This window comes from Suricata suricatta, chromosome 7 (assembly GCF_006229205.1).
Source record: "Suricata suricatta isolate VVHF042 chromosome 7, meerkat_22Aug2017_6uvM2_HiC, whole genome shotgun sequence".
Classification (NCBI taxonomy): domain Eukaryota; kingdom Metazoa; phylum Chordata; class Mammalia; order Carnivora; family Herpestidae; genus Suricata; species Suricata suricatta.
In genome coordinates this window covers 139905345-139919191 of record NC_043706.1, presented here as the reverse complement: position 1 = coordinate 139919191, position 13847 = coordinate 139905345, and the positions used below count along the sequence as shown (strand labels likewise).

General features: G+C 38.5%; 1 protein-coding gene and 1 long non-coding RNA gene across 2 annotated transcripts in view; one reads left to right on the top strand and one right to left on the bottom strand.

Annotated features, from left to right (window-relative positions):
- The window catches only part of PACRG (parkin coregulated), a 474436-nt gene extending 463679 nt beyond the window's left edge, over positions 1-10757 (bottom strand). The window contains exon 1 of the mRNA XM_029945168.1: positions 10266-10757. Within this exon, the coding sequence (XP_029801028.1) occupies positions 10266-10421 (156 nt within the window). The 5' untranslated portion in view covers positions 10422-10757. The remainder of the gene's footprint in view (positions 1-10265) is intronic.
- A 137-nt stretch (positions 10758-10894) lies between these two features.
- LOC115296061 overlaps positions 10895-13847 on the top strand; it is a 176890-nt gene continuing 173937 nt past the window's right edge. The window contains exon 1 of the long non-coding RNA XR_003910711.1: positions 10895-11015. This is a non-coding gene — a long non-coding RNA (uncharacterized LOC115296061). The remainder of the gene's footprint in view (positions 11016-13847) is intronic.

Sequence of the window (13847 nt, the reverse complement as noted above, 5' to 3'; positions counted from 1 at the left end):
ACTGAAGTAAATATGCTGCTGTTCTTTTAAATAAAATCATGCCAGGAGGTGCTGTAAGGATTTACAAAGTCGGATAACACTTCAACACTTTTAATAGCAAGCATGCGAACAGAACAGGAAGACTGATGCCGTGTGCATCACATTGTGTTACTCTGTTGCTATGCTGTCTTCAGTTGTGCTTGTATTCTTTTCACTCAGCTGCTCTTACTTGGTGGCATAAAATATTAACAATATGGGGAAAACCATATATGAACCTCCCCCTTATACTGACATCATGTCCCTATTTGTGAATTGAACATGAGATAAAAGGCATTAGCGAAACATGCACTGTAACAGACTGGCCCAGGTATAAAGGTAACCGGAAGAAGAGTTCCTAAATTTAATGATATATATACACATATACAATGCCACAAAATGTCTGGATGCATATATATATATTTGGGAATGATACATATAAATACTTTCTGGAAGAACAGGACGATGGAAAAGGAAGGAGGATGTAGCTCTCCTACTAAGGTTTTGTTTATTTTTCTATAAGATCAGAAATTTATTTAAAAGAATATGATAACAAAATACCATTATTTATGAATCTAGATAAATACATGCCTATTTTACTTATTCTGAAAATGTTTATTTATGAGAGAGGGAGAGCAAACAGGGGAGGAGCAGAGAGAGAGACAGAGAGAATACCAACCTTGATCCCACGAAACATGAGATCATGATCTGAGCTGAAACCAAGAGTCAGATGCTCAACTGACTGAGCCCCCAGGTGCCCCCAAATGCCTATTTGATTATTTTCTGTACTTAATTTTGCAAATTACTAAAATGTCTTCTGGAAGATTAGACTGGTAGAAAGATAAAAATTAAAATCAACATTCTGGATTTGAATTAATGGGAGTGATGAGCCTCAAAAGTTTCTAAACATACTTAAAATACTTAAAATTGTGTTACATTGGTTAAAAATTTCTCTAAAATATCTGGGCATTATGTACAACTAAAAACAAACAAACTAACAAGAATAATACAATCAGTGAGAAAAACAACATTACTTCATAAGTGTCTTCAGAAAAAGCGATATGGAAAATGGTTTTTTGAGATCTTTCCATAATATTATGTTCCCAACTGTCCTGAACCATTATTAAAGACTAATTTAATCAACCCCAGAAGAATTCAAAAAATTAAATCAGAATCTTGGAGGGTGAGGCTGAGGAATCAGTGTTTTTTTAAGTTCCTCAGGTGATTCCAATTTGCAACCTGAGAACTATGGCATGAGATGTTTCCATCCATTTCTAAGATGTATCATGAATGGGTTTCAGAGGTTTCACACATTCTTTTCAAGAGTACATAGAATAGTTTCCAGAACAGATGACATGTTGGTCCACAAGGCAGGTCTCATTACATTTAAGAAGACTGAAATTATATCAAGGAGATTTTCTGAACACAATGGTATAAAACTAGAAGCCAATTACAAGAAGAAAACTCGAAAACGCACACACACATACAGACACACACACTCACAAACATATGAAGGCTAACCAATATGTTGTTATGCAACCAACAGGTTAATGAAGTAATCAAAGATGACCTCACAAACTATCTCGAGACAAATGAAAATGGAAAGACAATTTTCTAAAATCTATGGGATGCGGCAAAAACAGTTCTAAGGGGGAAGTTCATAGCAACACAGGACTAGCTCAAGAAAACAAGAAAAATAAATAAACAACCTAACTTTTATATATAAAGGAAACAGAAAAAGGACAAAGCCAAAAGTTAGTAGAAGAAAGGAAATAATAAAGATCAGAATGGAAATAAATGAAGTAGAGACTGAAAGGACAGTAGAAAAGATCAATGAAACTAAAAGCTGGTTCTTTGAAAAGATGGACAAAATTAATAAACCTCCAACTAGACTCATCAGTAAAATAGAGGACCCAAATAAAATAATAAATTAAAGAGAAGTTACCATCGACACTACAGAAATAAAAAGGGATCACAACCAATTGGAATAATACCAACAAATCGGAAAATCTAGAAGTAGATAAATTTCTAGAAACACACAATCTTCCAAGACTGAGTCATGAGAAGTAGAAAATATTAATAGACTGGGGCGCCTGGCTGACTCATTTGGTTAAACATCTGACTTTGGCTCAGGTCATGATCTCGCAATTTGTGGGTTCAAGCCCTGTGTCAGGCTCTGTGCTGACAGCTCAGAGCCTGGTGCCTGCTTTGTATTCTGTGTCTCCCTTTCTCTCTGCCCCTTCCCAACTTGTGCCCTGTCTCTGTCTCTCTCAAAATTAAATAAACATTGAAAAACATTTTTAGAAAATATTAATAGACTAATTGCAAGTAACACAACTGAATAATTAATTCAAAAACTCCCAACAAAAAAAAAAAGCCTAGGACCAGACCGCTTCAAGTGCCTGACTTCTGATTTTGGCTCAGATCAAGGTCTCACGGTTTGTGGGTTCAAGCCCTCCTTGGGCTCTACAGTGACACTGCAGAGCCTGCTTGGGATTTCCCCTCTCTCTGCCCCTCCCCTGTTCATGTGGTGTCTCTCTCTCTCTCTCTCTCTCTCTCTCTCTCTCTCTCTCTCTCTCAAAAAATAAATAAAACTTAAAGTAAAACTGAGGAGAAAGGAAAAGTTCCAAACATTTTACAAAATCAGCAAAACTCTGCTACCGAAACCAGAGAAAGATACCACAAAAAAGACAACTTTAGGCCAATATCCCTGGTGAATATAGATGCAACACTCAACAAAATATTAGCAAAGTGCATGCAGCAATGTGTTAAAAGGATCATATACCACAATCAAGTGAGATTGATTCTAGCAATGCTTGAATGATTTAACATCCACAAATTAATCACCGCGATAAACCACATTAGCAAAAATAAGAACAAAAATCATTCATATCATCATTTCAATAGATGCAGAAAAAGAATTTGACAAAATTCAACATCCACTTATGATAAAAAATTCTCAACAAATAAGTGAAGAAGGAATGTACCCCAACATAGTGAGAAGCCATATGTACGACAAACCCACAGCTAACATCATACTCAGTGGTGGAAAGCTGAAAGTTTCCTATAAGATCACAAACAAGACAAAGATGTCCACGTTATTTTTTCACCATTTTTTAGTCAACATATTATGGAAGTCCTAGCCAGAGGAATTAGACAAGAAAAAGAAATAAAAGACATCCAAATTGATAAGGAAAAAGAAATTGCAGGTAACATGATACTGTATATAGAAAATCCTAAAGACTCCACCAAGAAACTATTAGAATGAATAAATGAACTCAGTAAAGTCACAAGATATAAAATTAACAAAAATCAGTCATGTTTTTATACACTAAGAGTAAGCCATCCAAAAGAAAAATTAACAGTCCCACATACAGTTGCATCAGGGCACCTGCGCGGCTCAGTTGGCTGGGCTGTTGACTCTTGGTTTGGGCTGGGGTCATGATCTTACAGTTTGTGAGTTCAAGCCCTGCACTGGGCTCCATGCTTTTGGCACAGAAGCTACTTGGGATTCTCTTTCATTCCCTCTCTCTGCCCTTCTCCTGCTAACTCTCTCTCAAAATGAGTAAGTAAACTTTAAAAAAATAAAAAAAAAAGAATCTTATGTATGCCATGTCTTTAAAAAACAACAAAAAAGAATAAATACCCAGGAATAAATTTAATCAAAACTGTGAAACACATATTCTTTGAAAACTATAAAACACTGATGAAAAAATTGAAGATGACACAAATAAATGGAAAGATATACTACATTCATAAGTTGGAAGAATACTGTTAAGATGCCCACACTACCCGAAGCAGTCTATGGATTCAGTACAGTACCCATAAAAGTGGCAATGGGAGATTTCCACAAGACTAGAAAAAAAGAATCCAAAAATTTGTATGAAACCATAAAGTATCACAAATAACCAAAGTAATCATGAGGAAGAACAAAGCAAGAGGTATCATGCTCCCTGACTTTAAACAATACTGCAAAGCTATAATAATCAAAACAGTATGCTACTGGCGCAAAAACACACACACAAATTAATGGAATAGAATGGAAAGCCCAGAAATAAATGAACACACACATAGGGCCAAACAAGTCAAAGAGATACAATAGAGAAGATACAGTCTTTTCAGTATATGGTGCTGGGAAAACTAGACAGGTACATAAATTCACAATGGATTAAGAACTGGAATGCAAGACCTGAAACCATAAAACCACTAAAAGAAAACATAGTAAGCCATTTGACATAGGTTTTACTTATATTTTTTGGACCAGTCTTCTCCCATACAGGCAATAAAAGCTAAAGTAAACAAATGGAATTGCATTAAACTAAGAAGCTTTTGTACGGCAAAGAAAATCATCCACAAAATGAAAAGGCAACCCATGACTTGGAGAAGATATTTGCAAATCATGTATGAAAGAAGGAGGATTAATAGTCAAATATATACAGAACTTGAGCAACTTTGTATCAAAAACAATAACAAAACCCAACTAAAAAATGGGCAGAGGACTTGAATGAACATATTTCCAAAGAAGACATATAGATGGCCAACAGGAACACTAAAAGCTGTTCAATGTCTTATGCTCAATATGTAATCATCAGGGACATGCAAGTCAAAAGTAGGATGAGACATTGCTTCACACCTATCAGATCAGCACTTTTTGAAAAGATAAAATATTAGAAGTATGGGGAATATTTGGAGAAAAGGAAACCCTCATACCTGTTGCTGGGAATGTAAATTGGTACAGCCACTATGGGAAATACTATGAGGATTTCTCAAAAAATTAAAATTAGAACTACCATACAATCTAGCAAATCCACTTCTAGGTATTTATCCAAAGAAAATTAAAAAAAATAATTTGAAGAGGTATATATACTTGTATGTTCATTGTTGAGTTATTTACAACAGCCGAGTACGGACACAATTTGTGTCCATTGACAGATGAATGGATAAGGGAGATTATACATATACATATGCACACTTGTGTGTGTGTGTGTGTGTGTGTGTGTGTGAAAAATGAATAAACATTAAAAAATATTTCTGAAAAAGCAAAGTGCCATATTAGGACTTTACAAGAGGAGAAGAACTTCAACTTTCACTCGGAGATGATGAGCCATTGAAGTGTTTGAGATAAGGAATGTCACCATCTGGCTGAGTTTTACAGGGATCTTCTCTGCTCCTAAATTAGGGGAGGTGGTTTTAGAAAGAGACGTATAACAATTAGAGCAACAAGAAAGAGGGAAGAGACGAAACAAGAAGGGTAGATTTGCTTCTTTCATCAGATACTTAGTGAGGGCACTCTTAGGTGCTGGTTAGGATGAAAAACATTAGTTAGCTATGGGCTCTGCCCACAAAGGAAATTTACAGAAGATAAAACATCAGCCAAAAGAACCATAATACACAGTAGAAAACAATGAGCAAAGGGTAATTTTCCATCTTGTTGACAAAGAGGGAAAATTACGGAAGTCTTGAAGCAGTTGGCATTTTAGCTGGCCCCAAAACCAAAAGCTCCTTGACCGTATGGGTTCTGCCTTTCTAGACTGCTCAGATACCAGCACCTAAGCAGCATTTGGCACAGTGATCAATAGTTTTTGTTACGTAATGTGTGAGGGAAGCCTGTGGGGATATGTAGGAAGGAGGGCATTCCAGCAGAGGGTAGGATTTCAGTGAAATCGCAACTATGTAAAGTTACAGTTTAATTTGGAGGAAGGAAATGAGAACATAGAGAGATGAAATTAAACCCCAGATTAGGTTTACGTCACAGAGGACCTTGCTGGTCTGGTGGAGGTAGCTTGGTTCTCTCTGAGCAGTGATAAGAGGGGAACTTTGCACTGGAAAGATGAATGTCATAATATCGATAGATGCTTGAAGCAAACAACCAATTGGTGGATGGAAACTAGAGACCAGTCCTGATGATATTGTAAAAAAAAAAACCCAGGCAAAAAGTGATGAGGTCCCTTCACCATCAGCACTTCCACTGCACTCAGTAAATATTCCTAAGCCTTACCGCAGACAGACATGTACTTACATGTACTGTAATTTTTTAATTTGTTTCTTTCCTTTTCTTCACTAGCAATATTTATCACTGGTGGTATACCTTTTTCTTTTTTTTTAGTTTATTTATTTTGAGAGAGAGACAGAGAGTGAGTTGGGGAGGGGCAGAGAGAGAGGAAGAGAGGGAGAGAGAGAGAGAGAGAAAGAGAGAGAGAGAGGGGGAGAGAGAGAGAGAGAGAGAGAGAGAGAGAGAGAGAGAGAGAGAGAGGAGAGAATCTCAAGCAGGCTCTGTGCTTTTAGGCAGGGCTTGTACCCAAGAACTGTGAGATCATCATCTGAGCCGAGATCAAGAGTAGAGGCTTAACTGACCGAGCCACCCAGGAGCCCTAAGGCGGTGGACACTTCTAATTACCAGCCCCCACTGCCACTATCCATGTTCCCTTTATTACAGTAGTAAAAGGAATCAAGTGTCAGTTGGACATAGAGCTACCAGTCAGAGACTACATTTCCCAGCCTCTCTTGTAACGGGATGTGGTCATGACGTAAGTATTGGCCAGGGATTGGAGCAGAAGTGACAGGTGTTAACCACTGGGACACGTGATTCTGGTGAAGCTGCTTGCTCTCCATTTCTTCCTGCCTCTCCTTACAGGTGCTCCTGAGGCAATTTTTTCTCTCTACGCCTGAGGCAGGTGTTGGAGATTATGTCTTTTTGTAAAGATACGGCTTTCTTAGCTCTTTTCCTGATGGAATGTGTTGGGGGCTGGGAGTTGCTTCAAGGGTCCATTTTTCATAGGTTTTTGTAAAAAGGGAAACTATAGGCCTATGACCAAATTCTGGCCAGTGGGATGTGAATGACAGTGGGGAGTGGGGCTTGGGTCAGCCCTCTAAAAGGAAGCTTGCAGTTGCTTCTTTCTTTCTTTTTGAGGGTAGGGATTTGACCCTGGTGGTGGTGACCCCACCTTGACCCTGGACATCATCCTACAGGACACAAAGCAATATACAAGCAAGTGCCCAACAAACCTGGACTTTCATATGTAACAGAAACAACTTCCATCTAAGTTAAACTACTGTTATTTGGCCTCTGTTAAAGCAGCCAAATCAATATCTTACTATATAACGTATAAATATGGACCATTACCACGATGTGTTGAATGAATACATGATTGGTAAGTAAAGAAGTCTCTATATAAGTAAAGTAATATTAAAGAACTATTTCTCCTATTCCCCTGAGCTTCAAACATGAAACATATGTGCATTGAAAAGGAAAGCTACAGTGTAAAGCTTAAGTTAAAGTCAACTTCTGCATCACCATAGCCTTGGGCCCACATCCTAACTTACTTTATGATAAAGCGGTATTAGCACAGAAGGCATCTATTGTCATTTGAGATTAATCCAATACAACACGGAGCTCCTGGTTTCTGGTTATAGGTTCTAACATTCCATGAAACCAGGCATTTACAGGGAAAGTGAACCATGAAGTCTTCAAATTCTGTATCTCCTACCACTCTTTTTAGGCACACATAACAAGATGAATTTGGATATTAGTCTCTGACTTCAGGAATTTTGTGATTGCCTGTTTTCACACAGAACGCAACAATAATTTCAGGCAAGTAAAGGAAGGAGCTTACTTGACACAGGTCCTAAAAAACTAGCCATTCATGTTTATTATCACTTTATAATTTTTTATTCATATGTATAGACAATGACTTTAAATAGGGATTTCTGTTTGCACAGCCCTTCTGATTAAATTGGTTTATGATCAAGTGTATATATTTACGTTACTAAAGCATTCTCAAAGAAACACAGGGACTCTCCGCAGACCTCTAAGGGGTACAGTGGCCTACGTCTTTTGTGGAAAAGCACTGGAATGGTGACTCATTTATTTAGGACGTTTCTGAAAGAGGTCCTTGAAGGTGAGCCCCATTGCTGGAAGAATGATATGGGCGCCCGCATTTGGACAGCAGTAGTGATCAAGAAAAGCTGGAGACTGGCATATTACTTTCTGAATAGAAACAAAACTTAAGAAAGAGATAGGGGTATTCTGACTTTTTAATGCCTAAACGTTCACACTGTGGAAGACAGCAATGGTGAAATGTAAATATTGGAGATAAAGAGGAAATGCTTTACTTCCTACACCCCTGAAGTTATTTTGTATGAACGGTATCTTACTTTGATCAGGACTTTATTATTGTGTGGTAGTTTTCCTTGAAGTACAAAGGACAGGGTCTTTGTTTTGCTGATCCTAAGTGTTCTCACCTTAGCTAACAATAACATCCAAAAGTAAGAGAGATGGAGTTTTTGGTTGAAAGACTGAACGAATGTGTAGATAATGTCTGCATTTGTGAGTTGTAATTTCCCACTAAATAAACTGGAAAAATGACACATCCTGTTCTGAGGCTCTTAATGCAAATATAGACATAACACTAAGAGATTTTCTCTAAAAACACAAAAATCAGAAGATATTTAACTCATATAGGTAGTTTATAAAGAAGGCTTTTTCATAATAAATTTTTTTTGCTATTTTAGTTTTATAAGCATATTTACTACATTTGGCAATACTGAAATACTTAATTTTCTAGGAACTATGACTTTAGGTATAAGGATATGTTAAAAAATAAACATGATTATAAATATAAATTTAGAAAAAAAGAGAGAAAATGACCAATTTTTTACACGTCTGTGAAAATATATAACATTGAAAAAATGACCAAGATTATAATTATAAATACTGTGTAGATGAAAAAACAAAGAATTAGCTTGAATGGTGATTGTATTTTATATTGCTGATAAATGAATCCTCTGGACTCCATGACTACCTAGTCATGGGAAAAACATACAAAAAAGATTGCAGGTTACGAAAGCACGGATTTAGTCTATTTTCATGAATTTTAACGATTGTAAATCAGTGACACACATTGCAATAATGTAAATACCATTCTGTGTAGTAATATGGCAGTCTGACCTAGGGATCTAGAGGCATTCTGTTTCATTCATGTATTTTACAGATGCAGTTTAGGAATGAGGTATTAAATTTGCAACATTTATATATAAGAAATAATGTGATACTAGAAAACAACACTTCATTTAACATATTCAGCTGCTATACAATCAGTCAGATGCCCCCAGAGTGTAAATTACACAAATTTGAGAGCTGCATTTATTATTAATAGCTCATTCCCAGACAGGCTTGCTTAGTCTGTCAGTAGTAAAACCTGGCTTAGCATACCAAATTTAAAGCTGCTTAACAAATACGAAAGTTTTTTTTAAAACCTATCATGCATGCTAAGCGAAATAAGTCAGGCAGAGAAGGACAGATACCATATGTTTGCACTCATAGGTCTAACAGGAAACTTTCAGAATGATCTAGCTTCAAGAAAAGCAACCAGTTAGTAGTGCTTAAGAAAAATTGATTCAGTATCTAATGGATCGTTGATACCTGTCACAACACAGCATTTTATATACTGTTAAGTGAAACTGCAATACAATCTAAGTTTATTTTGGGGAAAAAAAATAAAACCTATCACACATGTAGCTAATTCACTTGTGTGCATTTTAAACCATTTCTTCCCCCCTAATACTATTGAGACTATTTTTACTATCACAAACTATAGAAATTAAATATGAGTTGTAGTAATAGAATTACTTGAACCGAAGCTTGGATTGTTTAAAATTTATCATTTAAAAGGTCTATCTGGAAAAAGACTTCTTATTAACTTGCCTATAAGGACTCTTACAGGCTGAAATTATTTTGTGAGAAAGAGGGTTGTTAGAGTAAATGTAGGGATATTCTAAAATTTCTTTGGTTGAATTGATGAGGTTTCTTATTGTAGATGATTTAATGAGCTTGTTTCTGGGTGTACATCAGCACATGTCAAATTTTGCAAAAGTGTATGATTTCTAAGAACCTGCTTTCTATAAGGTCCTTGGCTGAGGAGTGGGGCTAGATTCGGAATCAAAGAGGTAAAGAAAGTCTTTATTATTTTTTTTTTCGTGTAAATAGTTTAAGAGTAATTTTGGGTGGTCTAGAAACCAAGAGTTATTAGGAAGGTGCTTATCAATGAATATAGTACCTCACTTGCCCGAGATCCTTTCTACCAACCTAGCCTGGACCTCCACACTCGGGTGGGCAGCATCTGCAGCGTCATTGCTATTTTTGCCAGACCACCCAGGACAGAGATTCAGAATCCACCACGGGGCGGCCGGCATCTACAATCTGGCGTCCCCTGATTCGGAGCGAGTGCATTCAATGCAGGAAGATCACTTACGACTGAGTTTTTCATCATGGCTTTGACTGTGAAGCCCTCAGAAACCAGGGGGTGAGGCTGGTGCACCGGGAGCGGCTGTTGTGCCAGCAGCTTGGTCCTCTTCGGCATCTTGTCTGGGCATTTGTTTAAGCTCAGGGTCTCTTTTTCTGCCACCATCTTCCTAGAAAATGTCCTGTTCTCATAAAACGTGTAGTAAAAGAAGCAGTGGGTTTTACGGATGTGAGGAGTTCGGGGAAAATTGTAAAAAGGCGCGACGCTGGTAGAAATTCACCCCCTCGTAGTGCCCAGGTTGATCCAGGTGTTTGGCAGCTCCTAGGTGAAGGGGGTGAAGGGGAGGGGAGGGGGTAAGAGCGAAGGACCGCGGCTGGAGCTGCAACAAGCTTCCAAAGGTAAGCCTCCCAGTTGCTAAGCGACGCGTCAACACTACGGCCGAATGGCCCAGTTCCCCCGTGACGTACGTTTCCTGGGCCTGAATCCCGAGTGGCGGCGGAAAGCCGGCGGCGGACTGCGGCCGGCGTCCGGAGGGTGGGGGGCGGGGTGAGGCGAAACTACGCAGTAAAACTACGACTCCCAGAAGACCGCTGGCTGCGCGCCGTCGGCGCGTGCGCATTCCGAAGGTCGGGCACTGGGGAGGCTAGCGCCGGAAGACTTAACCCTGGAGCCACACTGGTGGGACGCACAGGCGGGTGCTGGTGTGCGCGTAGGCTCCTGCGTGCCTAGCAGTCTCCACCTGCCCAGTGACCATGATAGGTACGTGGGTGCCTGCCAGGTACAGCCTCTCTGCGCCGCCCCGCCGGGCCTCGGCGGACAGGGACCCCCAGGGTGTCCGCCGGTGTCAACTGTCAGTGTCAGGGCGGCCGTGTGCGCCGTGCTCTGCCCGCGCGGCGGGCTTCCCAGTGCCCGCCGTGGGCTCCCCGGTGCCCGCCGTGGGCCAGGAGAATAAGTGTGTGTGTTCTAAGCCCCCACCCCGCCCGTGGTTTGACAGGCTTCCCGCTGGAGACAACTTCTCCGGGGACCCTGGTGTGCACCTCTGCGCCTCGCAAGGTGAAGGCTGGGTCGCGCGTTCCCACAGCGAGCGCACTGCCCAGCCAGACCTGTAGGGGTCGCTGTGCAGGCCCGTGTCACGTGCGCCTCCCGTATCCGTCCCTCCGGGTGCCTTGGTATCTGTCCTCCAGTTAGGATCAGATTGGGACCCACCGCCCATAGGACTCTCTTTGCGGAAACCCTAGCGAAGCATTCAGCTCTAGGCTCAAAAGAAATCCCTGCGGATGGATTTAAACGTCTTGCTCCCTCCCGAGTTTTCCCTTTCAATCTCTCATTGTAGATCTGAGATGAAATAATTAAGACTAAACAATAGCAAGGATTAATACTTTGCAGAATGAATTATTATTATTATTATTATTATTATTATTATTATTATTATTACTTAACACAAAATGACCTAGGTGCATTTTGGTGATTAAAGCTTTGGAAATGGTTCTTCTGTTTATAAACACTGTGATGTATGAGATTAGCAAAGTTTCTCCCTTCTGGAGTTGATAAGCCAAAAGTTGTGGTTTTGGGGTTTTTGTTTTTGTTTTTTTAGCGGTAATCTCTGAAATTAGTGTTAAAGCACAGTATGATTAGATACCGTTGCTATCGAGGGGTTTAGTACGACAGAGACTTGCTCTAGATTGTGCATGGACGATTTGGTGAGCCTCTTTGGGGGTTAATTTGATGAGCGCCACTTAGAAAATACTTTTGATTATGACAAGTACATTTGAAGTCAAAAGTGGTCTGTCCAGAAAGATGAGAAGTGGATTTTTAAAATACGTAAGTTTGCATGCACTGATAAGCTCTTCTGAAGTCTTTTATTTAAGAAATTGTTAAAACATAAAACATTCTGCTTGCTGGGAGAATCATGCCAGTTAACTGATCCTGTCTTTGCTGCAGGGATAAAACCGACCTTTCTTACCTTCCTAGCATGTATGACTTTTGGTGAGTCACTTTTGAAAGCTATCCAATTAAGACATTTCTCTTAGAAATAAATTTTTCATATAAAATTTTATGGATCTTTTTTGAACTTTTTTAGATGACTATTACATAAAATCTACTTGTAAACGTAACTCCAAACTGAATCAGAAAACCAAGTAAAAGAAAATTTTCAAAATCCATCATGTCAGCATTTTACAGGGAAAAAAAGCCTATATTTTATTTTGAAGTCAATTGTGCAAATTTATTTTAATTCAACTTAATCTAGAACATGGATATTTTTAAAGAAATTTATAATAAAGCACTATAAAGACAGGAACTTCAGATCTAAAAGTCATTACTTAAATTGAAATTATAATCTAATAACATGACTATATAAAAACTTTGTTAGGATGATCTATGGTTAGGCAGTTTAGCTGGGATTCAGGGACTCAGAAAGAAGAGTCTGATCTTTGTATTTGGTGATTAGACAGTTGTTAATAACTTGTAATTACATGGAGAATCTGAGGTGTATTTTAGAGGATGCTTTTCTCATACTCCACATACTGTTTGTTGTAGTGCAAACAAATGTTTATCACAACATAGTCGTGAACTCCATGCCCTCGCCCACGAAGAGTCCTTCACGTGTAAAAACCATGTGGATAATGTGCAGTCAATTATTTTATACAGTTAGTTGCATTGCTTAATTCTGTCGGTGGGCACATTTTAATAAGAATCTTAATTGCCAATTTTGGACTTGGTTGTGTTGGAGTGTGGAAGGTAAGTGAAAGTGGAGGCAATTGAGTATTTTTCGTGAAGTAATGAGTTTCCTGTTTCTGTGACCAAACTTTGGATCCAGGAAAGGCCTTTTATACCCAGTGATAAGCTGGAGATCAAAATATACATCAATATATACCTGGGATTGTTTTTTCTGTTAAAGGCATTGCGTTGCTCACAACTTGCCCCTTTCATGCCTATGCTCTCTTTCATTGCTACCCCTTCTTTACTGCAAGTTGTACTCTTCTACTTTATTTAAGTCCTGGCTTACTTTGAGGAAAAGCAAAAATGGGTAACTTGGTACAATAGGAATAAAGGAGATTGACTGTTACCTCACTACCAATAGGATTAACTTCCCTTTTACATTCTTAAAAGGTAGCATTCCTTCTTGACACAGAGAGTATTTCAAAAGTACTTCTGTTTCTCACTTGGATTGTGACTGATAACATTAAATGCCCTGACCCAGACAGCTGTAGAAACATAGTTTGGTTGAAGTTGATGTTGATGACTTTGAGCAGTGTGGAGAAGGACATCAAGATAATACGGAGCAGAATTGAAAGGCTTAAGAAAATTCTACTTAGAAAAATGTAGTTGTTGGCATCATTATTAAAAATGTTTTTAATTATTAAAAAAATTCTTTTTGTTTAAAATTGAAATTCAGCAGTGTTATTTATGGTATATTCTAATTCCTATGTAGGTGGATTTAGGTTTTGAGTAGTATCAGATCTTAAAGTGAATGCATATGTATACAACAATGTTGCCAGTATTGAAATTCAAATTCAGTGTCTTATTCTTTAAAGAGAATTAAAAAAAAATCATAATTGGACCATAGTCACATCTGTCCATTATTTAACT